The 22,038-nt window shown below is 63.4% G+C and overlaps 2 protein-coding genes across 2 annotated transcripts; both read right to left on the reverse strand.

Moving 5' to 3' along the window:
• Positions 1–280: 280 nt before the first annotated feature.
• Positions 281–5,079, reverse strand: SHMT2 (serine hydroxymethyltransferase 2). The gene is made up of 12 exons (XM_064474257.1): positions 4,917–5,079; positions 3,651–3,848; positions 3,468–3,547; positions 3,060–3,260; positions 2,896–2,977; positions 2,526–2,648; positions 2,263–2,402; positions 1,864–2,029; positions 1,689–1,788; positions 1,266–1,421; positions 888–995; positions 281–720 (listed from the first exon to the last, which is right to left on the reverse strand). Exons 1-12 carry the CDS (start codon positions 4,938–4,940, stop codon positions 593–595), a joined length of 1,506 nt encoding a protein of 501 aa, XP_064330327.1. The 5' UTR covers positions 4,941–5,079; the 3' UTR covers positions 281–592.
• A 938-nt stretch (positions 5,080–6,017) lies between these two features.
• NXPH4 (neurexophilin 4) lies at positions 6,018–20,726 on the reverse strand. The gene is made up of 2 exons (XM_064474667.1): positions 20,582–20,726; positions 6,018–6,931 (listed from the first exon to the last, which is right to left on the reverse strand). The coding sequence occupies exons 1-2, from the start codon at positions 20,627–20,629 to the stop codon at positions 6,164–6,166; spliced, it is 816 nt and encodes a 271-aa protein (XP_064330737.1). The 5' UTR covers positions 20,630–20,726; the 3' UTR covers positions 6,018–6,163.
• Positions 20,727–22,038: the final 1,312 nt, after the last annotated feature.

Consider the following 22,038-nt stretch of genomic DNA (forward strand, 5'->3'; position numbering starts at 1 on the left):
GCAGGACAGCCGGGAGGCCACCACCCCCCACAGTACCTGCCTTGTGTCAGGGCTCAGTGTAACCCCCCCACCTCAGAGCCCGCTGGGTGAAGCACTGGGGTGGAGAAGGGGTGGGAACGCTGAGGCACAACCATGGGCAGCAAGACCGGGGAGTCCGGACCCCGCACCCACCCACAGTGCCCTGACACAGTGCTGAGGCGCCCCAGGGACACTGGCCCCCCTGACACCTTGTCACTGATCTCTCCCTCCCCAGCTCAGCACCCACACACCGCCATGCAGGCAGGCTCTGCCCCCACTTTTATTAGCAACCTCCCCCACCCCTGACCGCATAGAAAAGTGCAAGACTTGCCTGGACAGAGGGGGTGAGGCTGGAGCGAGGACTGGTCACTCTACCCTCAGGGTCTGGGGTAGACTATGTATCCTAACACTGACAGCAGGACGGGGGTGGGCCACCCACCGTCCTGGGGAGGGAGCGCCTTATCCCAAAGGTGCTGGTGGGGGACAAAGGGGAGTGGGGAATGCAGAGTGGGGTTTGAAGCCTCCCCTTGCCCCCAGGTAGTCCCAGCCCAGCAGGAGGAGTAAGAGCCCCCGCTCAGCGGTCACTGAAGCCAGGCATGGGGAAGGCACGAGCAAAGGTCTCCACGCGCTGGCGCAGGTCAGCCAAGCGGCGCTGCGTCTCTGCGTCCTGCAGCAAGAAGGTCTTGAAGTCCTGGAGCTTGCCTGGGGGTGGAGGGGGAGCCAGTAAGAAAGGCAGTGGCACATTACTGCAGCCCCTTCCCTGCCCAGGGAAGGCTGGCACCAGCTTGGGGTGCAGTCCCCGCACCCCAAATGGAGAGGTGCCAACTGGCACTCAGGAAAGGGGGAGACGGGGGCCCCTGCTCACTCACTGGTTTTGCTCTTGATATCCAGGGCCAGCGAAATGCCTTCATCAATGAAAGCTACAACTTTCTGGAAATCCTCCTCACGGAATTGGCGGGAGGTCAGCGCAGGGGCACCTGGGGGATGGAGCCCATCAGGGCCGGGAGCTGCTCAGAGCACCATCCACAGAAGCCAACCTCACCAAAGGGATCCCCAAGCCCTGGCCCCTATGGGGTTCCCATGCAACACTCTGAGCCAGAAACTGGCTCCAAATTCCCACGTGGAGTCTTCAGAGAGGGGTGAAACAGAGTGGGGACACCCCAGGATGAAAGCCTGGGGACAGCCCCTCAGGGAAGGGGCTGGATGGAGACAGGAAGACCCCCCCCCAAGCAGGGCCCGTTCCTCACCCAGGCGCAGCCCTCCCGGTGTGAGCGCGCTCTTGTCCCCTGGGCATGTGTTCTTGTTGGCAGTGATGGAGACGAGCTCCAGCACCCGCTCAGCCCGTGCGCCGTCGATGCCCTTGGGCCGCAGGTCTACCAGAACCAGGTGGTTGTCAGTACCACCTGGGGAGCAAGGGAAAGGGGTGAGGAGTGACAGCCAGCCCCAAGTACCTCCACCCACCCCCTCCCCTTCCCCACCAAATCCCAGCCCCTTCCCTGCTCTACAGCGCTGCTCCTATGCCACCTCCCAAGCCCCGTTCTGTCCTGCACATCCTCTGCCGCCCCCCGGCCCCGTACTCCCCACTGCTGCCTAGGGGCACTGAGACCACTTGCAACCTACTGCAGCCTTGTCCCTCCTTATCCCCAAAAGCATGGGGAAGGAGGCATTACCTGACACCAGGGTGTACCCACGCTGCAACAGGGCCTGCGCCATGGCTTTGGCATTCTTCAGCACCTGCTGGCAGTACTGGTGGAAAGCTGGCGAGCTGGCCTGGTGGGGGGAAAGACCATGTCAGCGCAGGGCCCAGGTCAGCCCCAGCCCTGCACCCACCACCCTGGCACAGACCTGTTTGAGGGCCACAGCCACAGCAGCAATGGCATGGTTGTGGGGTCCCCCTTGCAGGGAAGGGAAGACAGCAAAGTTGATCCTGTCCTCCAGGTCATACAGCATCTCCTTGCCTGTCTTCTTATCCACAGAGCGCACACCCTTGCGGTAGAAGATCAGTCCTGACCTGGTGGCAAGAGAGAGCTGGCACCGCTCCTCCCACCTGTCTGCCATCTCCCCACATCAGGGTGTTGGCTTCCCTACACCATGGGGCAGTGCCAACACCACTACCACCCTCCGGTGGGTCCCTCCTGCTCAGCTCTGGCCCTACCCAGAGCACGAAACCCAACCGCTGCTTTGCACTCCCCCGCCATGGGTGAGCATCCTCCCTGGGGAGGGGGCGGCAGGACACAGCCTCACCTGGCGCCACGCAGGGTCTTATGTGTGGTGCTGGTGACCAAGTCTGCGTGCTCAAAGGGCGAAGGGATGGCCTTGGCTGCCACCAGCCCGCTGATGTGTGCCATGTCTGCCAGCAGGTATGCCTTCACCTCCTCACACACCTGGGGACACAGGGAGTCATGGTCCGGCCATGTCCCTGCAGCCATGAGTGGGGTGCAACTGCCCTTGAGCTGCTGCAGGCACGAGAGCTCCCATCACCCAGGATGGAGCCTGACACCCCGTACCTTCTTCATACGAGCATAGTCGATGAGGCGGGCGTACGCACTGGTGCCAGCAATGACGAGACGAGGACGGAAGAGCCGCGCTGTCACCTCCAACTGGTCGTAGTCAATCAGCCCTGTGGCTGGCTACAAGGGACAGACAGACAGCTTGTCAAGGTTCCTGCAGGTCCCTGCACCCAGCTCTGAGCACAGCATGTTTGGCTGAACCACAGGCAGCTCCCAAGCACTCCTTGGCACTGGGACATGGTTGGGAGAGGGGGAGGTTAGGGCAGGGGATGGCAGAGCAGCCTGGGCACCTCAGGGGCCCTGCCAGGATCAACGGCTTGGCCAGCAGATCCCCCCTTCCCCCAGGAACCTGCCCCCCTCGGCTCACATCAAGTTTGTAGGGCATTGACTCGAAGAAGATGGATGTTGCTGAGATTCTCTTGACGTCTGACATGTACCCATGTGTGAGGCTGCAGGGGAAGGCAGAGGTGCAGGCTGAGGCTGGGCTCCCCAGGAGGCAGGGGCTCCAGGCTGCCCCACCCTGCTACGTACTGGCCCCCGTCGGGCAGGTCCAGCCCCATAAGGCGGTCATGGGGCTGCAGCAGGGCTGTGTAGGCTGCAAAGTTGGCTGGAGATCCTGAGTAGGGCTGAACATTGACGCCCCAGCGGGCAGGATCCAGGTCAAACGCCTCCAGAGCCCGCTGCTCGCACAGCAGCTCAATCTGGTCCACCACCTCAGCTCCCCCGTAGTACCTGGAGGAGAAGGGAGGTGGTTACAGGGGGCCTTGCCCCCGCCAGCCCAACAGATAACCTCAGTGGAGAGGACAGCCTCCCCTCAGAAGTACCCTCTCCTGCCCAAGGTCTCCCCTTAACCTTTCCTGCAGCCAAATGCTGGCTACAGGAGGAGTCCCGATACCACCAGTGCCCTCCTGTCCCCCAGAACCCGCTCACCCTCTTTACCTTTTACCAGGGTACCCCTCTGAGTACTTGTTGTTTAGGCAGGAGCCCAGGGCTTCCAGTGCTGCCCGGCTGCAGAAATTCTGGGGGAAAAAGGGGGTCAGAGACTAGGCAGCAGGGCTCCCACCCGAGCAGAGGTCCCCCAGGACTGTCACCACCCCCTGCCCCAAGCACCCTGTACCCCACCTCAGAGGCGATGAGCTCCAGACCCCGGCACTGCCGATCCTTCTCCTTCTGGACCAGGGCCCACATCTCAGGATCACTCTCAGCCAAACTCTCCTGCCCCGTCCAGCCAGGCATGTGCCCGGTGGCCGCTGTGGCAACGGTGCTGTGCTGCACCCGCTGGCTGCCAGTGCCCACCTGGCCACCATATCGCTGCAGGGCCTGCACAGTAGAGGGGGGGCTGATAGGCTGTGACCCCGCACAGGTGGGTGCCCAGATCCCTTACCCCAAAGGTGCTGCTGGAACAGCATGCAACAGCACCAGGAGCAAGAACCCGGTGTTCTGTCTCCAGCCACTGGTGCCACCACCCCGGGTGGGCATTTGGGGACCCCCAGGGACCCATGAGGCACATGGGGACCCCCCACAAGGTCTCCTGCACCCACAGCCACGGCAGGAGCATCTCGCCTCCACTGAGAGCCCATGCCAAAGCAGCAGAAATGGCATCAAAGCCCACCGTGGGTGCAGAGCACATGCACAGCAGAGCTAGACACACGTGCGTGCCCAGACGGGATGGCCGGACGCTCAGCTACCCCACGGGGGCCCCAAGGTGCTCCGGGGGGGTTGCTGCGGGATCCCCCGGCAGCACCTTGCACAACTGGGGGGGGGGGGGGGGCGGGGGCACTATTTCCCTCAGCCCGGGGGTCACAGAAGGGGTACTGTGTCCCCCACTTCGCCCCGCCGGCGGTGCCCAGTGCCGGTGCCCGGTGATGTAACCGCTGCCGCCCCATTGCATCATCCGCGGGACCGCGGTCACCGGGCAGGGGCCAAGGCCGACGGCGGTGGCTGCCCCGGCCCGGGGACTTTGGGACGGATGCAAAGTCCGCGGGGCAGGGAGCTGGGCCGGGGGTGCCGCTGCCCAGCCGGGGGGGCCGGGACCGGGCGCCGCTGCCCCGAAACCCGCCGAGCGGGAGCTGCACACCCCGGTTGCAAAGGGGCGCTGAAGGGGGCGGGGGGCCGGGAGAAACGGGTACGCGGGGAGCGACCCTCCGGGCGCCGGGACGCCCCGCGGGGTACCCGGACTCCCCCCGGACACCGGGGCCCCCATGAGCACCGGAACAGCGCCGGGGACCGGGACACCCTGCGAGCACCGGAACTCCTCCGGGTAGTAACCCCACCCCCCCCGGTACCGAGCCTCCCCCCGGCACCGGGGCCCCCTGCGGGCACGGGCACGGGCACCAGCACCTCCCAGGCCCACCTCCCGGGGCCACCCCACGCAACTCCGAGACTCACCCTGCCCAGGCGGAGCGGCCACATCGCGGTCCTCGCTCCAGGCGGGTCCCGGCCGGGTCCCGGCCCCGCTCCCGCTCCCGATCCCGGTCCCGGTGCCTGCCCGGCCCCGCCCCCGCGACGCCGCGCGAGCGCTGCCGAGGGGGCGGGGCCAAGGGGCCGCCGGCCCCGCGGGGCCCGACGGGAAACCGGAGGTGCAGGGCCCCCCCCCCCCTCCAAGCCGCGGGTACCGCGGTCCCGGCGCCCCCCGCACCTGCAGCCCGTATCCCCATCCCTGTCCCCCGCACCTCCTTCCTCTTTCTCCCCCCGTCCCCCTCGCCCAGTCCCGGGGCAGTGGGAGGGCGGTGGGCTCCGCCGTGAGGATACGGAATCAGCACACTCCACCACTTTTCCATTTTTTCCCAACGTTTTTCTTTATTTTCCACTTTTTTTCCATTTTAATTTTCTTAAAAAAATAGGAAGAAGCCCCGTTCCAGGCCTGGGTGACAGAAGCCCCCATCAAGGGCCCTGGCGGCTCAGGGACAGGGACCCCCAGGTCCCTGCCCCTGGCATGGCACTTCTTCGCGGCGCGGTGGTGGGTGGTGGGCAGCAGCTGGGGGGCTGCAGCTCTGGGTGAGGGGTGGTGAATTTGGGCGGGGTCCTCCCCAACAGAGGAGAGGGGGCTCCATGGGTCACCAGGGGCTTGGTTTGATGCCCCAGCGCTGCCACAGCCTGGGGGGGGCCAATGGGGGTGAAGGCTCCAAAATACCCGGACAGGTGTCCTGGCACATGCACAGACTGGTGTGCGCACATGTGTCCACATGCACACGCGTCCGCATCTCCTGCGGCTGCAGAAAGAGAAAAGCCCCCCCCCGCAGTGCACGGGGTGAAGCCTGAGCTCTCGTGAGCACCATAACCCACTGGCACACAGGAAACCCCCCCATTATAACCATGCCCTTGCCTGCCCCAGAGGTGACACAGGCAGAGCTGATGCCATCACATGGGGCTATACCCCCCGACTCACCCACACGCTTGCAGGGACCCCAGCCCAGCCCCCAGCGTGGGGTGGGAGGCCAGGCTCCGCACCTGCACCCCCCACCCAGCCACAGGGATGGGAGTGTGGCTGTGCTGGCCATGCCCAGGTCCCCACTCCTACGCCCTGGGGAGGTGCTGCAGCAATGAAGGAGGGACCAGTGTGAGGGCAAGGGGGTACCTCCACTGTACCCCCATCTGCCTTCAGCTCCAGCACCCACTGCCCCTTCCCATGGCCATCAGCCAAAGTAGGGGTTGTCATGCTGGAAGTTGTAGTCGGGGCAGACCTTCTGGACCAGCTTGTAGTCGATGCTGAGAAAGGAGATGAAGATGCAGATGACCTTGAAGGGCTTGGCGCAGAGCCAGGCAGCGTGGCTCTGCGTGTGCTCAGTGAAGCACACCTTGGAGGGGTCGTACAGGCAGGGCTTGTTCTTCCGTGCCCGGTTGGTCTTCTCATACTCCACATGGCAGTTGAGGGCCTTGGCTGGGCGCCCCTCAGGCAGGGTGCTCTGCTGGGGGGGTGGGCGGGGGAGTGGCGGGGGGGCTGGCACCAGCACCTCAAAGCCCACTGCCTTGGAAGGGGGCACAATGCTGACTGAGACGTTGCCCAGGCTGGAGGAGTTGTGGCGGAAGTAGACGCTGAAGGTCCCGTTGATGTGGTCGACAATCTTCCCTGTCACCAGCAGGCTGAACTTCAGTGTCTTGATGTTGAAGTAGAAGTCACCCCAGCCAAAGATCTTCTTGGTGCGGCCGGACTTGAGTGAGGGCTTGCGCCGGGCACGGGAGCTTGGCAGCTCCCCGACCGTCTGGTTCTTCTGCCAGTCCCAGGGGCTCTGCGCAGCACCCAAGGGTGTTCCCGCACCTCGGGGGGGCTTGGCTGGAATCAGCTGTCTGGGGTCGAGCACTGGGGGCTTCAGGGTGCCATAGGGGACATCTTTAAGGAGGCCGGAGGTGCCCAGCTCCAGGTACCCCAGGGTCTTGGCGATGTGGCCCCCAGCACACACCATCTGGGGAGAAGAGGGCAGAGACTGCATGAGCTGTGCCTGCCACCCCCTTGCTCATTCTCCTGCCTGCTGCCCCTCACACGTTATCCTGTCTGTCCCCATGCACCCGTCAGTGCCTATGTATCCCTCCTGCACCCCTGTATCTCTTCTATGGCCATGCACCCCTCCAGCACCACGCACCCCTTCGGCACCATGATTCCCCATCTGCCGTGCCCCCAGCCGTGCCTGGAGCCAAGCATGGCTGCACCCTGCCCATGCCACCCCCCAACCCCTGCTTGGCCCCACACAGGCCTGTCCCAGACACACCCCAGGAGTCAGGGCTGCTTCTCCTGCATCACCCATCTCCCTGTTATGGGAAAAAACAGGACACCCGACAATTCATGACTGCCTGCCCCACCACAGTTGAGGCCTCTTAAAATGCAGGATGGTGGGGGGCAGCAGTGTGTACAGAGAGAGGGAGGCATCGGAGTCCTCTGCCGCCTGCCAGGGAAGCCTAATTGCATTACCCCGTGCCTCTGATCTGCAGCTGAAATTACAGAGACCCCTGCCAGGCTGCATGGCAGCCGCTCTGCCCTGCCGGATAATTGCACCAGGCAGACACGGCTGAAGAGTGGGGTGCATTGTGTGCAGAGGGGGGCACACAGTGAATGAGCAGGGACCCCTTGCTCTGCCGGCAGGGGCAGGCTGGGGTCACTTACTGCAATCTGGCAAGGGAGGGAATTTGCAGCAGAAGCAGAAAAGATGGGCAGCAGAGGAGAGGAAAATGCCAGACAGCTGCAAGGTCCCTGCACCAGCATGGGGACACCCCCTTGGCTAACACAGAGCCAGGAGCTCTTGGCAAGGTCTCTCACAGGGTGGGGAGAGTCAGCTCCTCTCCTGGTGGGGTAAATCATGGCAGGGAGCCTCAGTGAAGACCAGCTGACTGGTCTCTCCAACCTGAGCAAACTGCATGCCTGATTAAGAAGGTACTGATGGGCACCAGCACACCAGGACCCTCTGGAGATACAGCCAGTGTTGGGGTGTCACGCAGCAGCTCCCAGCCACACTAGCTGAGAAAGGGACTCTGCACACTGAGGGGGTTGGGACCCACCTCCAGCCAGGCACCAGCTGGGACAGAACTGCAGTGTCCCCTTCTTGAGGTTCCCAATGGCTGTCGCTCTGCTTTCCTGGCTGCCGGGACTGACATTGTGCAGCTCAGCAGCAGTGAGCAGAGCCAGCTGGCACCTCTTCAACCCTGGGACCCTGTCCCTGCCATGTCCCATGTCCCTCCCTTGCCCGAGCCTGCCTGCCCCCCCGCTTCCCCATCCCTCAGCCTGGCTGCTCCTGGCTCTGCACCCCAGTGCCCGGCGTGCCCCTGCCTGCCCTGCCAGCTGCTCCCGGTGCGCAGGATGCTGCTCCGTCAGCCCCAGCCTCGTCAATCACTGTCGCCCGTGAGCTGGCAGGTGCTCAGGCTGCTCTGGCAGTTTTTGCTCTGGACGACCTGTTTCCCGAGGGGGCCGCGGGGAGGAGGGGAGTGGGGAAGGAGGGCTTCGAGCAGAGGCACCAGCTGGAAGTGTCTGGGAGGAGCGTGGGGGTGGCTGTGCCCCCACGGGAAACTGAGGCATGCCTCAGCGCTGAATACCAAGCCAGTGGGGCTGGAGGCAGGGCAGGAGGCGCTGGGTATGGCTCCTGCCTGCCATTGCTGGGGTCTCATCCTGGCACCAGCCACCCTGCAGCACTGTCAGAATGGCTTGATGCTGTTTCCTGCTCGGAGCGCACTGCACTTTTCCCATGCCCCCCGTCAGACAGGGGTGAGCCCCCCAGGTCCCCTCCTCCACTGCCAGGCAGGACCGTGTGCAGGGACCGGTCTCTGCTGGGCACCCACCAAGGACCGAGCCGCACCAGGGGGCTGCTGCCCCGGCCATAGCCCCCATGCTTGCCCCGTTCCTCTCCAGCTGCTGAGCTGGAGCCTCCGGCCAGGCTGCGCACTGCTGTCTTGGGGATCTATTGCCTGATCCCGCTAACGCTGCGTGTGCCGGGCTGAGCCTGTAAATCTGCTCTGGCATGTGCTTGCTCTCGCCCGTGCTGCACCGGCGGAGGCGGCAGCCCGGGCTGCTGCTGCGGGCATCGCCGGTCCTGCCCCAGGGCTCTCCCTCCCCCGGGACCTGGCCGGGTCTGTGGGCAGGGGAGGAGGATTCGTGGGGTTTCAGCCCAGCCCGGGGCGGGGGGGCGGGGGCAGGCAGCTGTGCAGTGCGAAGCTGCGGCTGAGCATCCCCGAAGCCCCCCGGCTCCGGTCTGGCCGTCCCCCGGCTCCCTCCCCAATCTCTCTTTGAGCGCGGCTGCTGCCTTCGCCCTTATCTATATTTCAACGCAGCTTCAAAGCCGGGTGCCTTCACCAGGCAGAGAGAGAGGGAGCAAGCGCGGCAGGACCGCGAGATGGAGAGATAAATGGGGGAGGGGGAGAAGGGCAGCCACCCCCCCAGCACCCCCTCTCCAGCAAGAAGAGGTGGCCCCGGCGAGACCACCGCTCCGCCTCTGCCCCAGCTCCATTGTTAATCCCACTTGTACGTATTCATCACGCCGGGTGCCCCCGCGTCCCACCGTGGGGAGGCAGTGGGCCTCGCTCACCATGAGATAAGCACATGCAGGGAAGGGGCACCGGTAACCCCACAGCTGGGAGGGGAGCCCCAAAACCCACCTGCACCCACAGAGAGGGGATAGGGAGCAGTGTGGAGACTGCAGCCCACAGAGGAACACGTGCATACAAGCACACGCTGCCCAAGCCCCCACCAGTCTGGGAAAGATTTCTGGAGGTTTCTTCAGCTCTGTGCTGGCTTTCCACCTCAGCCAGGGCCATGAGCCAGGATGGCTGGCTCTCCCCAGCAGTGCTATGTGAGCCACAGTAGCCCTCCTCCCTCAGCCTCAGTTTCTCTTTCCAGTTCACCCCACTTCCATGATCCCCTGCTAGTGGTGAGGGGGATACAGTGGAGATGGGGATGCAATGGCGATGGGAGTGTGATGGGAATGGGGACTGTGATGGGGAATTGGTGGAGACAGATGCAGTAGGGACAGGGAAATGACAGGGACAGGCAGGCAGTGGGGTGGGGATGCAGTGGGAACCAGTGGGGACAGGGCATGTACTGGGGAAGGAGGTGCTGACATCAGCGCCCTGCATTATTGAAGGCTGTGGGCCCCTGGGCCAGGCTAGTGCTGGAGGATGGGGCAGGGTGGAGCCTGGGGCTGTGGGGCACAGACTGGGCACAGGCAGAGCAGGTGAATCCTGGGGAAAAGAGGCAGAGGCGGGGCCCCCCAGCCCCTCAGGGCAAGGGGCCAGGCTGGCAGTCTCCCACCCACCCCCAGGTCCCTCCCCAGGAGCTGCTGGGCGAGCAGGGGATGAAAGGGAATTGCAGAGCAGGGCAGTGACTGCTGATGCAGCCAGGGCTATCGATTGTGGCATGAGCGCAGCCTGGGGCTGTGGGCAGCACAGAGGCATGGGGGAGACCCTCACTACCCGTAGCCCCTGGTGCAGCCCCAGGAGGATGGCTTCTTCTGGCTGGCTGGAGGTCTTTGAGCCTGTGGGCAACGGGCACGGTAGAGCAGGGCCATGGCAAGCCTTTTCCGCGACAGTGCTGAGGGGAGCCAAGGTCACCCCCCTGCACCCTGCCAGTGCTGTCAGCATTCAGGGCAGGTCCCACTCACACCTTGTGTTAAATATTAATGTTTCTGCTTGTGAGTGCTTGGGGTGCAGCGTGCACACACGTGCATGTGAACCTGTCGGACATGATCCAAAGGCATACGTGAGGGTCCCAGTGCTTCCTGGCTCTGCACAGGTGTGTGCAGAGCCCCGTCCCTCCTTGGCTGCACCAGCATCTGTCCCCTGTGCCAGAGGGCTATGCTTGGCTGCACTGCATGCTGGGCTCTGGCTGCGATGCACCATTCATGTGCGTTTGCCTGGTACACTTGGTTTTGTACTGTTACACATGCATGTGTTGCTGCATCTACGCGTTACCCCAAGACAATGATACATGCTTTTGCTGCTTTCAAGCCCCTTGTGCACTTTTCTGTGCATGTGTGTGGCTGTGCAGGGCTGCTATATGTCTGCAGGCACCCAGGTATCACTCTGCATGTGCATAAGCAGCCAGGCAAGGATTCAAGAAGGGCTGGGGGTGGCTGCAGAGGGACTGGGAAGGCTCTTGGTGCCGGCATCAATTTGGCTTGTCAGGACCAGCAGTGATGGCCACTCACATCCCATTTGCTGGCAGGGCCAAATGCCGTCAGCTGCTCCCATGAGACCCACGGTCACCTTGGCAGAGGGGAGCAGATCAGCATGGGGAGGGGCGGGGTGCCCCAGTGTGGGCTGCAATGAGCTCCCAGTACCCTGAAAGCAGAGCTGTGACTGATTGATGGGGTACTGTCTCAGGGAAAAACAGCCTCTGCCTGCTCCAGGAGCAGAGCACCCGTGACAACCCCCATCAAAGACCCTGTCCCTACAGCCAGCCTGTCCCCTGCACCTGGCTCCGAGCCACCCCCCTGCCCTGGTGGGGGTCGGTGGCAGAGCAGGTGACGATCTGCAGATCGGGGTCTCCAGCTCTCCCCATGGACGTGGGGTCAAGCCGTTCTCTCCCCTGTCACCCTGCTGCCTTCGTTAGTGCAAGGAGATTAATTGGAGGTGGTGAGCAACAATCCCTGCGGGCCCACTCCCCCCGGCGCAGTGCAGCCCGGGGCGGTGTGGCATTTCCAAAGGTTAGCAGCAAACAAGGTGCCTCTGACAGCTCCCATTTATCTCGCTGGCGCCGCGCGGGTGCTAATGCGGTGGCAGGGTGACGCGGTGCAGCGGTGGGCTCTGCTGGGCGGCGGGGAGGGACCCAAGCACGCTCCCAAGCGTGCTGAGGCGTGCAACACACATCTGAACGACTGTGTGTGGGCGAGAGCGCACGGCGAGCTCGGCGTGTGCATGCTCCCGTGTCTCTGTGTGAGTGCACACGCCCGCGGGTGCCAGCAGGTGTGCACCGAGATTGCCCGGTGCCTGACCGGCTCGGTGCGCACCTGCAGCATGCAGGTGAACGCAACAAATGCCTGCAGTTGCTTGTCTATGCACGCGCTGCTCTGCGTGCAGCTGAATGTGCATGAATGCCTTCACGTGTCCTACACGCCCTGTGAGCACATCTGTGTGCATACATACACGGTTATACACGCACTCAAGAATTGAGGTGGCTCGGCATGTGTGCTTTTGCAGGCGTGCCTCTGCTCTTCCATGTTTGAGCATCCCAGAATGAACATGTTCCTGTGCCTCCTGCACACCTGCCCCAGTACGTGCTGGGGGTACAGCCATGCGTCCGCCTCTGCCCCGCTGGGCGCAAGCATCGCTCCGCCAAGGCAAGTGCAGATGGGGCTGGTGAGTGGCAGGTTGCTAATGAAGGTCCCCGTGAGGCAAATCTGTGGTGATGGCTCCTTGGTGCCAGGGCAACGAACTAACCTGCTGTTAGGGACACCTGGGCTGGGTCCAGGGAGCTGGGAGGAGCCCGGGGGCTGCAGACCAGAAGTGCAAAGCAAGACTCAGCCTGGCTGCCCACCCCTGCCTGCGGAGGCTGTGACCAAGGATACTACTCCTCTGGCAGCGAGGACTCAAGGGCGAAAGGACAGGGCTGCAGGACGGGGAGTGGGTCAGGTCCTGGGGATGGCAGTAGTGTGCAGCCCAGTGGGAGTTATAGGGGAGGACTGTGGGCTGCCAGGCAGGCATGGGGTGCAGGACAGTCTTGGAAGGAAGGGCAAACCTCCCCCATCTCAGCCTCATAAGGGCAAGAGGAGAAACCCTGCTGGCTGGACCCAGCAGCCACCCCCATGTCCCACTGACTCCCAGCTCAAAGCTTGAAAACCCATCCTTGGCCAGCAGCTCCAAGACCAGGGCAGCCGGGGGGAGCTGCCTCTGCTCGGTGCCCCCACCACTCTCACTGGCACAGCCAGCACCAGCCCCACCATGCATGGCACACTGCCCCATGCAAGCAGCGGCTCGCCCCACAGCCAGAACCCCCCACTGCCCATGCCCTCCTCACTTCTCAGCTCCCTGGTGTCACTTGGTCACCATTCCCTGCCTCCTCCCCTGCTGGTAGCTGGGAGCCCCCACCCAGCCACAGGCAGCAGCACCAGCTGCCCCACTCACCCCAGCACAACGGGAGGGATGGATGCAGTAGGCAAAAGGGTGACGTGCTTCGGTGGTTGCTGAACCTGACCCAGTCCCAGGCACCGAGGGGTCGAGATGGTGACAGACAGGGACAAGTTGGGATGCGCACATGCACACAGAGTCGTGGTGACAGCTGGACAAATCCTGCCCTGGAGGTGAGCTCAGTGTGACCACCCAAAGGCCTCCTTGGTATTTCCTCTGCTTCTGTGCCACTGCTGCAACTGCCAGCAGTTTGCATACACTCAAAGACAGCCCAGCAGGCAGGCAGCTCCAAAACGCCCATCACCAGGAGAGATGAACCCAGTGCCAGCATGTCCTCGGGGTGGGGAGGAGAGTCGGGCGAGCTTGCCAAAGCCAAATCCACCATCGGGCCATTATGGCGCTGTGGAGCTGCCGGCACCCACCCTGCGAGCGCAGCCTGCGGCGGTGGCAGGACCCAGGGGACCTGCGCTGGGGTCCTGCTCCTGGTGACACCCCTGCCCGAAGCAATGCTCGCGCAAGGGCTGCCATCGCCTCGTGCAGGAGCATGACCTGTGCGGGGCCAGGAGAAATCGGCTTCCCACAGACACGTTTGCCTTCATCCCCCTAAACAGACACCTCGCTCCTTGCAGACGGAAAAAATATGCAAATGCTGCGGCTTTATTAACGCGCTCGGCACGCGCTGGCTAATAAATATTTCATAGCCCGAGTAGGACTTTTTTTTTTCCTCCTTCTTCTTTCTTTCGTTTTGGTTCCTTTTCCCTGTCACTCGTTTCCTGCCTTTTCTTTTCTCAGCCGTTGTTTTATTTATTTATTACTTTTAAGGGCTTCACGGTGAGACAGGAGCTGGTAGGTGGCTGGGGGGGGAAGGAGGGAAAAAAATGTACACCCCCAGTCTCTCCCCCCCCCCCCCCGGGTGAAAAAGAAAAGTGCTGTTAAGAGCAAAGGAAAAAATATAATAGAAGGGAGGAGACAGCACCAGGCAAAGGATTCAGGGCTTGTGTGACTCATTGGACTCAAGAAAGAAAGGAGAATGAATGAGAAAAATGAGGAGATAAACGGAGCGGGAAGGGGGAGAGGGGTGTGCAGGCGGGTGTGCACCAGCCAGCGGCGAGGGGGCACGGGGGCGGCGGGAGGGACAGGGACACACGGGCTGATGGGCTCAGAGGAAATTGAATCCTGCTCACCCAGGCAGCACGTTGCCAGTGTTCCCCCAAGCCAGCCGGAGCCCAGCCTGGCTCCAGACCAGGCACGGTGCAGGGATGGGGTAGAAAGGGTTGGGGGGGTTACTGGGGAGAGGGAGCTGCTCCCCGGCCAGCATGCTGCTGCATGCCCGGTGCCAGCCACAGTGCTGGGGCTGCGGCTCTCTTAGCTGAGCCCCTTGCTCTGCCATAGCATGAGGAGCTGGGGCTGGGCACAGGCGGGGAGCATGCAGACGTGGGCAGCTCTCACGGACAGCGTGTAGGGAAATGGAGGCAGAGCTGTCAGGAACTAGCACCAGGTTGCTCCTGCATCCCCGTCAGCCAGGGATGCCCAAGTCAGGACACCCGTGTTCCTCCTCCTCAGACCCTGTGACTCTGCCTCAGTTTCCCCACAGTGGAGCAGGCTGTGGGGCTCCCTCCACCCCTCCAGAGCTGTCCTGGCTCTTTGGAGGGTGAGGTCTTTCTGGGGGGTGCAGAGAGGTGGCAGCTTCCCCCAAGCCCCCCCCAAACCAGAGGGACTCCAGGCCCTCAGGGATGCAGCCCCCACCTTCTGCCAGCTGCCTCTCCTCCCCGCCCCCCCGCGTGCCCCCACCCTTGCCTCACCATTTCACTTTATTATTGCAATAAATGTAGCCATAAAAGTGGCAGGTATTGGCGTGCAAGGAGATCGCCTCTCCTGAGCTATGGAAATGTAATTTCGAGTGTGCCCGGGAAATTTTATAAGATCGTATCAGGCGGGATCATAAATTGCATTTCCAGCCCCCCCCCCGCCACGAGGCAGGCCCAGTGCGAAGGTCACCATGGAGAGGGGCAAATGTGGGACTGTCCCCTCAGTGGGGACCCATCCCTGTGCCACCCCATCACTGCGTGCCCCCCCCTCCCCCTCTTCCCCCAGCACATTCCTAGGGCCAGCCGGGATTTATTCTCCCCAGGAAGAGAAAGAAGGGAGGAGCAGCGGCAGGGACATGGCTGTCCCCCCACATTCCCCCCCACCAGCAGAGACCGATTAAAACTCTCCAAGAGACCCAAGGGCACAGGGGACCCTCAAAGGCATCACTGAGGCTCCTCTCAGGCTGTGCCATCCTGGGGTCACAGGGGCTGTGCCCTGCCACGGGCAGGCACCGGCTCCCACCAGGAGCAGGGGATAAGGGGTCCCTGCAGCCCACCATCCTCTGGGAGCTCCCTCACAACCCCTGGGGGCCAGATTTGGCCCCATTTTGCATGCACCACCCTGCCCAGGCTCCCAGTCCCAAGAAGGCACCAGGCAAAACAGAGTAAAACATCTCTCTGCTCACCAAGGAGCCAAGGACATAGGCTCTACCGCCCAGTGCTGGGGGGACAGGAGGAGGAATGAGAGGGTCTTTGGCCACCATGACACCCGCTGAGGCCAGCCCAGCTGCTGGGACAGCCACGGGGGTTGGACAGGGTCTGTGCTGCTGGTGGCACCGGGCTGAGCAACCTACCACACCCCAGGTGAAAAGCAGTCAGCCCCTGCCCAAGCAACAGGGTCTGACGGGGATTTATTTGGGGAGGGGAAAATTAATCCCACCACAAGCACAGGGCCCTGCAGGCTCTTTGCAGCTGATCATTTCTGCAGGCTGGGTGCTCATTTCCACAATGACTTTCCTTTTGCAACAGCGATCAGGAAAAAAGGCGGGGGGGGGGAAAACACGGGCACAGGGACGTGATTATTTCTTTAGTAGCAATCCAAGCGGCTGGAGAGGAAGCTTCATCTTTCCTGGGCCATTTACCTTCAGTGCCCGAGCGCGAAGGCTGAGCCAGGCAGCTCTTCAGAGATGCTGGAGGTTGGCCAGGGCAGGCGGGGGGGGGGGGGGGGGCGGGGGAGTGGTGGGAGTCTTCAACTGCTGGGGTCTCAGCACAGCATCACCCTACTGTTGGGCCACCAGCTGCCAGGACTTTGGCCCCCGGGAGGAGGAGCTGTGGATGGGGGGGGTGTGTGTCATTAATCTGGGAGTGTTAATTGGCATGGGTGTGATTAGCAGTGGGGTTGACTGGTGCTCAGCTCAGTGCTGCTGTCGCAGAGGGAAGCGCCCGCTTTGCCGGCTGCCTTGCTGTCCCAGCTCCGGCCACCCCCTCCCAGCACCTGGCAGAAATCTGGCAATTAAAAACAAGGGGGGGAAGCAATAAAGCAAGCCCCAGATTTCAGCCAGAACAACACAGTGAAGCACAGGAATGGGTCTGGCCAGGGGGCACCCCTGGGTGCCCCCCCCCTCCCCAGCTGCTGCTCCCCCCCCTCGGCAGGAGGCTGAGCTGCGCCACGCTCCAGGCTCCAGCCTTATTGAATCTCCCAGCTCAGGGTGCAAAGGGCACCACAGGGAAGAGTTATTAAAAAAAGGGAAATGAGTCGCTTGGAAACCTTCTTTCGGAATAACAGTGTGTGTTTGTTTGGCGATAGATTAGCTCAGCCATGCTGAGCACACAGCACCCGCCGCAACGACGGTCAGCTCGGGAGATCTGCAGGAACCAGAAGAGGGGGGATGCAGGGAGCTGCTGCTCCCTTGGCCCTGGCAGGCGTCATCCAGGCACCATCCTGCTGGGGTCGGTCCCTGCAGCATTGTGTCCGGAGGGACCCTTGGCCAGATGGCAGCTTGCAGGGCTGCACCACCACCCAAACCCCATTTCCCCTCGTCTGGCCCCAAATGAGGTATACATCCCTGAGCAATGAAAAGGTTACATTCTCCCCATTAATAGGAGGGGGGTTGTGTGGGGTGTGGAGTGAACAGGGGTGTCCTTGCACCTAAAGGGCTGGCAGCATCTGCTTAAGAGCAAAGCCATCTGTCAGCCAACAACCCAGTGGACATGTGACAGCTCTTGGGTGACAGCAAGGGAAAGGGAATGAAGCGGGGTGAGTTTCCTAGAGGCTGGCATCCCATGCCCCCAGCCTCCTGCTGGCACAGCCACCATCATGGCAAGGCAGGATTTTCCTGGGAAGGGTTAATCTGGGAAGGAAAACCTGCCAGCAACACTCCAGGTGCTTTTCAGACACCCGCTATCTCACCTCCTCGCCTGCCAGGAGAAGGGAAACCGAGGCATGGTGCTGGGGAGGCACATTCCTGCAAAGGCACAGGCAGGCAGCAGGGCCAGAGCAGGGGTGAAAGACACCCAGAGTCCCAGCTCCAGCCCTGCTGCTGCACTGAGCCACCACACCCTGCTCTCCTCCCCGGCAGCCCAGCCGCACCCTGGTCCCACCTGCCTGCTCTGGGGCCAGTGACACCCTACGTCTTGATCAGCACCTGGTGTGGATCACGTGGTCACCTGGGCATTGGGGACCATGGGGCTAAGGCTGGCATCCACCTCCCAGCAAGGCCAAGAGACTGCCGGCCAGGAATTGCCCTTCCTCTCTGCAGAATTACAGCCACCTCTTTGAGCCCAAGGACAGCTGTAGGAAGTACCCAGGAGCTATGCCCAGCCTGCCCCAGCCATGGGTCTCTCCCATTGCTCCTGGGTGCACCTGGGAGGCTGGATGGGACCCAAACCAGTGGGAAGTGAGGCCAGCCCTACTCTGAGGGACCCCCAAGACCTAATGCTCAGTGCACAGAAAAAATCTAATGCATAAACATAAACCAGCAGCCTGAGGAAGGCTGAGGCAGGTAAATCACCTGTGGGGAGCACCAGGCAACATCTCTCCCTCCTGCCCAAGCGCTGCCATCCCGAGCCCAGGCACAGGGAAGGACAAGGCACATCCCGGGCAGCAGCAGCCATGAAGGGCAGGGGGCTGGGGGGAGGTGATCTGCACACACAGAGTGGAGACCGGCACCCGCTGGGCTGGGAGAGCTTGTCCATCCCAGCAGGGAGATGCACACCCGCACGCACACGAACACAGACCCAGCAGGAACAATCAGCAAACGCACAGCGTGGTGGGGAGACACCCCAGGGGCCCGTCCTTCCCGCAGCAGGAATGCTCTCACAAACACACACCCCAGGGGCAAACTCACCCACTGTATACCAGGTGCTCGCCCGGGGGAGGCAGCCATATCTGCCTCTTTGCCCATCACTCCCACCACCCACACACGCCCTGGCAGGACACGATACTGGGAAGCTCAAGATCAGGTCCAGTGCAGCAACTGGGGCTGGGGGGAGCCGGTGGGGCCACCCTGCCCATCAGGCTGCCTCCGGTCCCCCAAGAGGGGCCAGGAAAGTGTCTCCTCAACAGGCCCAGAAGACTGAGGGGGCAGGAACAGCTCCATCTCCCTTCCCCTACGACCTGGCTGGGTGCGTGGCTGTGCAGAGCCCGGCCCCTCCTGCAACCTGTCCCCACGCAGGAAAGCCCACAGACCACTGGCCAGTCCCAGCCCTGCACCACAGAGGCGCTGGGGCTCACTGCCCCTGCCAGCCTCTCCCGGGGTTATTTCCTATGCACAGGGCAGGAGGCTCTGGCACCCGTGTGCCCACCCTGTGCCCTGGGACGGCCTGATCCCCCCCGGCCACAAGCCCCCACCTCACCCCCACCGCTGCTGCCTGTGTGGGCAGGGAGGGGGACAGGGGCAGCGCCCTGCTCCTGATTTCATCAAAACAAAACCATTTGTCTTGAAGCAGCTCCAGCACCGACAGATGCTCTGCGTTAGATGGACATGGAGGGGGGGGGGGGTCACGCAGAGCCACCCCCACACAGACACTCACACATCTATCCGTCTATATACATACAGAGAGGAGCATGCCAGAGAGACAAGTTGCAAGAGCCTTCGCCTGGGGGGTAGGGTTGTGCAGGGGGGGGTGTCCCTGATGTGCATCCAATTCCCGAGAGGGAATTGACTCGTTTGATTTTATTCATGAAACACAGAAAGTAAAAATGGAGTGTCAGGAAATCAGATCTGCTGGTTGATGAGCCTAGCCCCCCCGGCAGGGCTGAGGGGGGGAACAAATCACCCCATTCATGACCACCACTGACACTGGCACCAGATGCAGCTGTAGCCCCCAAACCTGGCAGCTCCCACTGGGGGGAAAAGCCTCGCTGGGCTCCAAGAGGAGGTGGCAGAGGGGGGACACGCAGGGCCAAGCGGCCTTGGAAAGCATTTGGTATCTGGGACTGGGGGACATCACAGGGAGGGCTCTGCGGGTGGGGAGGGTGTCCCTGCATCTGCAGCCTCTCCTCAGCCTCCACAGACAGGCAAAGGGGCAAGAATAGGCAAAGTCCCCACCCAGCTCAGCAAGGCCGAGCCTGTCCCTGGGGCAAATGCGCCCGGCTGAGGGGGCACCCCGGCGAGGTGGGGGGGCCAGAGCTGGCAAGGAGGTGCCCCCCGCGGCAGAGATGAAGGCTGTGCTGGTGCTGGAGCTGAGCCCGCACCGAGTCGGGACAGAAATGAAGCATCACCTCTGCAGGTGGTTTCAGTGCTCACACCCTTGGTGGAGCCGGGGAAAGCTCTGTCACCCCAGCTCGGGTGACTCACCCTGCCTCCCCCCACCGCAGGCCCGTGCCTGCCGCTCCCACCCGCAGGTGCGATGCAGGTGCGGGGTGCGGGACAAGTGCACCCAACAGCGTGCGGGCCCCCCCCCGCAGACCCCCCCCCCGGCAAAAGGCCCGACGCGCCCACGCGCGGCCGCCCCCCCGCTCACGCGCGGCTCCGTCTCGCGCTTCTCGCTGCCCCCTCCCGCACCTCCCAGACGGCGCCTTCAGCGCTCTGCACCGGGGGGGTGGAGTGGGGGGCTGCTCGCAACCGGGGGGCGTCCGGGGGCTGCACCGGCGGCGGGACCGACCGCTGCTCCCCCCCGCCCCACGGGTCCCCCGGCTCCCAACTCCGCCCGCTGTCCGAGTGCGGTGCCCCGCACCCCCCGCAAGGGTCCGGGACAGCCCCGAGCCCGCTCCAACTCGGGGCGAGCGGGACCCCTTCGCTGTGCCATCCCTGCCCCGGCCCCCCCCCGCCATACAACTCTCCCATTCACCTCCCTGCAAACGTCCCCCCCGTGATCGCACGACTCCCTCCTCAGGACTGCACAAGCCCCCCCCCCAATTATCCACTATCTCCGCGACTGCCTAAGCCCCCCGCGCGATTCCATGACACCCCCCCCCCCCCGAAATACAGGTCTCCCCAGTAGCCGCACGTGTCCCCCCCACTGCACGCCTCCCCCGCCAGGACTGCACGTCCCCCCACCCCGCGGAACGGCACGGACGCCCCCCCCCCGGAACTGTACCACCCTCCCAATAATTGCACGACCCCTCCTCCTGGAACTGCACCCCCCCCCCCGCCCCGGTAATTGCGCGCTCCCCCAGGAACCCCGCACCCCCCCGGCGGCAGCGGCAACTTTGCCGCCCGCGGGCGGGTGCGGCTGGGGCGCGCCCGGCCCCCCCCGTACCTGCAGCAGCAGCCAGGGCCCGAGCAGGGGCAGGCGGCAGCGGAGCATCGCGGGGCTCCGCGGGGCTCCCGGGATGGAGGGAGCGCGGCAGGGCGGGCGGAGGAGGGAGGCGGCGGCGAGGGGAGGCAGGAAGAAAGTTGGAGACTTGCTGGGGCCGGGCGGCGCCTCCGCGGCGCCCCGCCAATCCCGGCCCGCCGCCCCCGCGGGGGGGCACCGGTTGGCGGGCACCGGGCGGCGGCGGCTCCGGGGGGCGCCGTGGGGATCCTGCACCCAGCTCCTGCCCGCACCTCGGGGCGTCTCCGGGCCAGCGCGGGGGCTGGCCCCCTCCCCCGGGAGACCCCAGCACCCCGGGATGACCCCGGCCCCGCCCTCCTCTCCCGGGAGACCCCAGCACCCTGGGATGCTACCAGTCCTGCCTCCCCTCTCCCAGGAGACCCCAGCACTCCGGCATGCCCCCAGTTCTGCCCCTGTCCAGGGGGATGTGCGTGTACCTGGGGGGACACTCCCGCCCATCATCATCCTGCCCACATGCACCTGGGGAGGGGAGAGGGTCCGGTACTGCTGGGCCCTGCCAAAGACTCCAGCAGAGAACGGGGACCACCCTACAGGAGGGTCTTGGGGGGGCAGCCCCCAGGCCCTGCGCGCACAAGGGTGCCTGCACACAGGGCACCTGGGCTTTGCACACCCTGGAGCGTGTGAACACTCCCACCCGCAGCACACACACCATGTCTCAGGCTGGACACGCAACCTGCATCACCTGCATGTACACACATGTGTGTGCGCATATGCACACACGTGTGCTCATCGCTCCAGCCTGGTGCCCGGCCCTTCTCAGAGGTGTCTGCCAGGTGTTCTCATACCCTCCCCAGTTCAACAGGAATCCCTCCCCAACACTATCACTTCATTGTTATTACTATTATAGTTACTGTTATTATTAGTATTACCTACTCGCATTCCCAGAGAAGCTGCAGGGGAAGCTGCTAGCTTCGGTATCAGCAGGGCTGGGGGCAAGCACAGGGTGGGGGGGCATTGCAGAACCGCACGTATGTGTGGAGGCAGAATGAATAAAAGGTAAAGGAGACATAAGCAATGGAAAGGGAGAAGGAGCGAAATGAAGGGGAACAGGAGAGAAAGGAAAAGGAAAGGAGAGGGCAGTGCTGACACGGCATGGAGGAGTTGTGGCTCTGTGGGGCAGTGGGGCCCCAGCCAGCCCCATAAAATCCCCACAGCAGCCCTGGGCAGCACAGTGCCCGCATGTGCCAGCACCCAGCCGCAGCACTACCCTGGCAGGGGTACGCAGCATCTCGCACTCAGGGTCTGCAGCCGGGGTACAGGGGAGCCCTCCTTCCAGGAAAGGGCTATTCAGCCCATCTCTTGCTGCTGCTGTGGTGCCAGTGCTGCTGGCTGGTGTGAGAGCCGCTGCCAGTCCCACAGCCTGCGCTCCCCACTCCTCCTCG

The sequence above is a fragment of the Phalacrocorax carbo genome, chromosome 27 (assembly GCF_963921805.1).
Source record: "Phalacrocorax carbo chromosome 27, bPhaCar2.1, whole genome shotgun sequence".
Lineage (NCBI taxonomy): Eukaryota > Metazoa > Chordata > Aves > Suliformes > Phalacrocoracidae > Phalacrocorax > Phalacrocorax carbo.

What these genes read in the sequence shown, in the direction of transcription:
- SHMT2 (XM_064474257.1), bottom strand. Translation starts at nt 4,940, where the DNA reads ATGTGGCCGCTCCGCCTGGGCAGG. An exon ending in TGGAGCTCATCGCCTCTGAG is followed by an intron (nt 3,548 to 3,650) that starts GTGGGGTACAGG and finishes TTTTTCCCCCAG; the next exon opens with AATTTCTGCAGCCGGGCAGC. An exon ending in ACTATGCTCGTATGAAGAAG is followed by an intron (nt 2,403 to 2,525) that starts GTACGGGGTGTC and finishes CTGTGTCCCCAG; the next exon opens with GTGTGTGAGGAGGTGAAGGC.
- NXPH4 (XM_064474667.1), bottom strand. Translation starts at nt 20,629, where the DNA reads ATGCTCCGCTGCCGCCTGCCCCTGCTCGGGCCCTGGCTGCTGCTGCAG. An exon ending in GGCCCTGGCTGCTGCTGCAG is followed by an intron (nt 6,932 to 20,581) that starts GTACGGGGGGGG and finishes TCTTCTCCCCAG; the next exon opens with ATGGTGTGTGCTGGGGGCCA.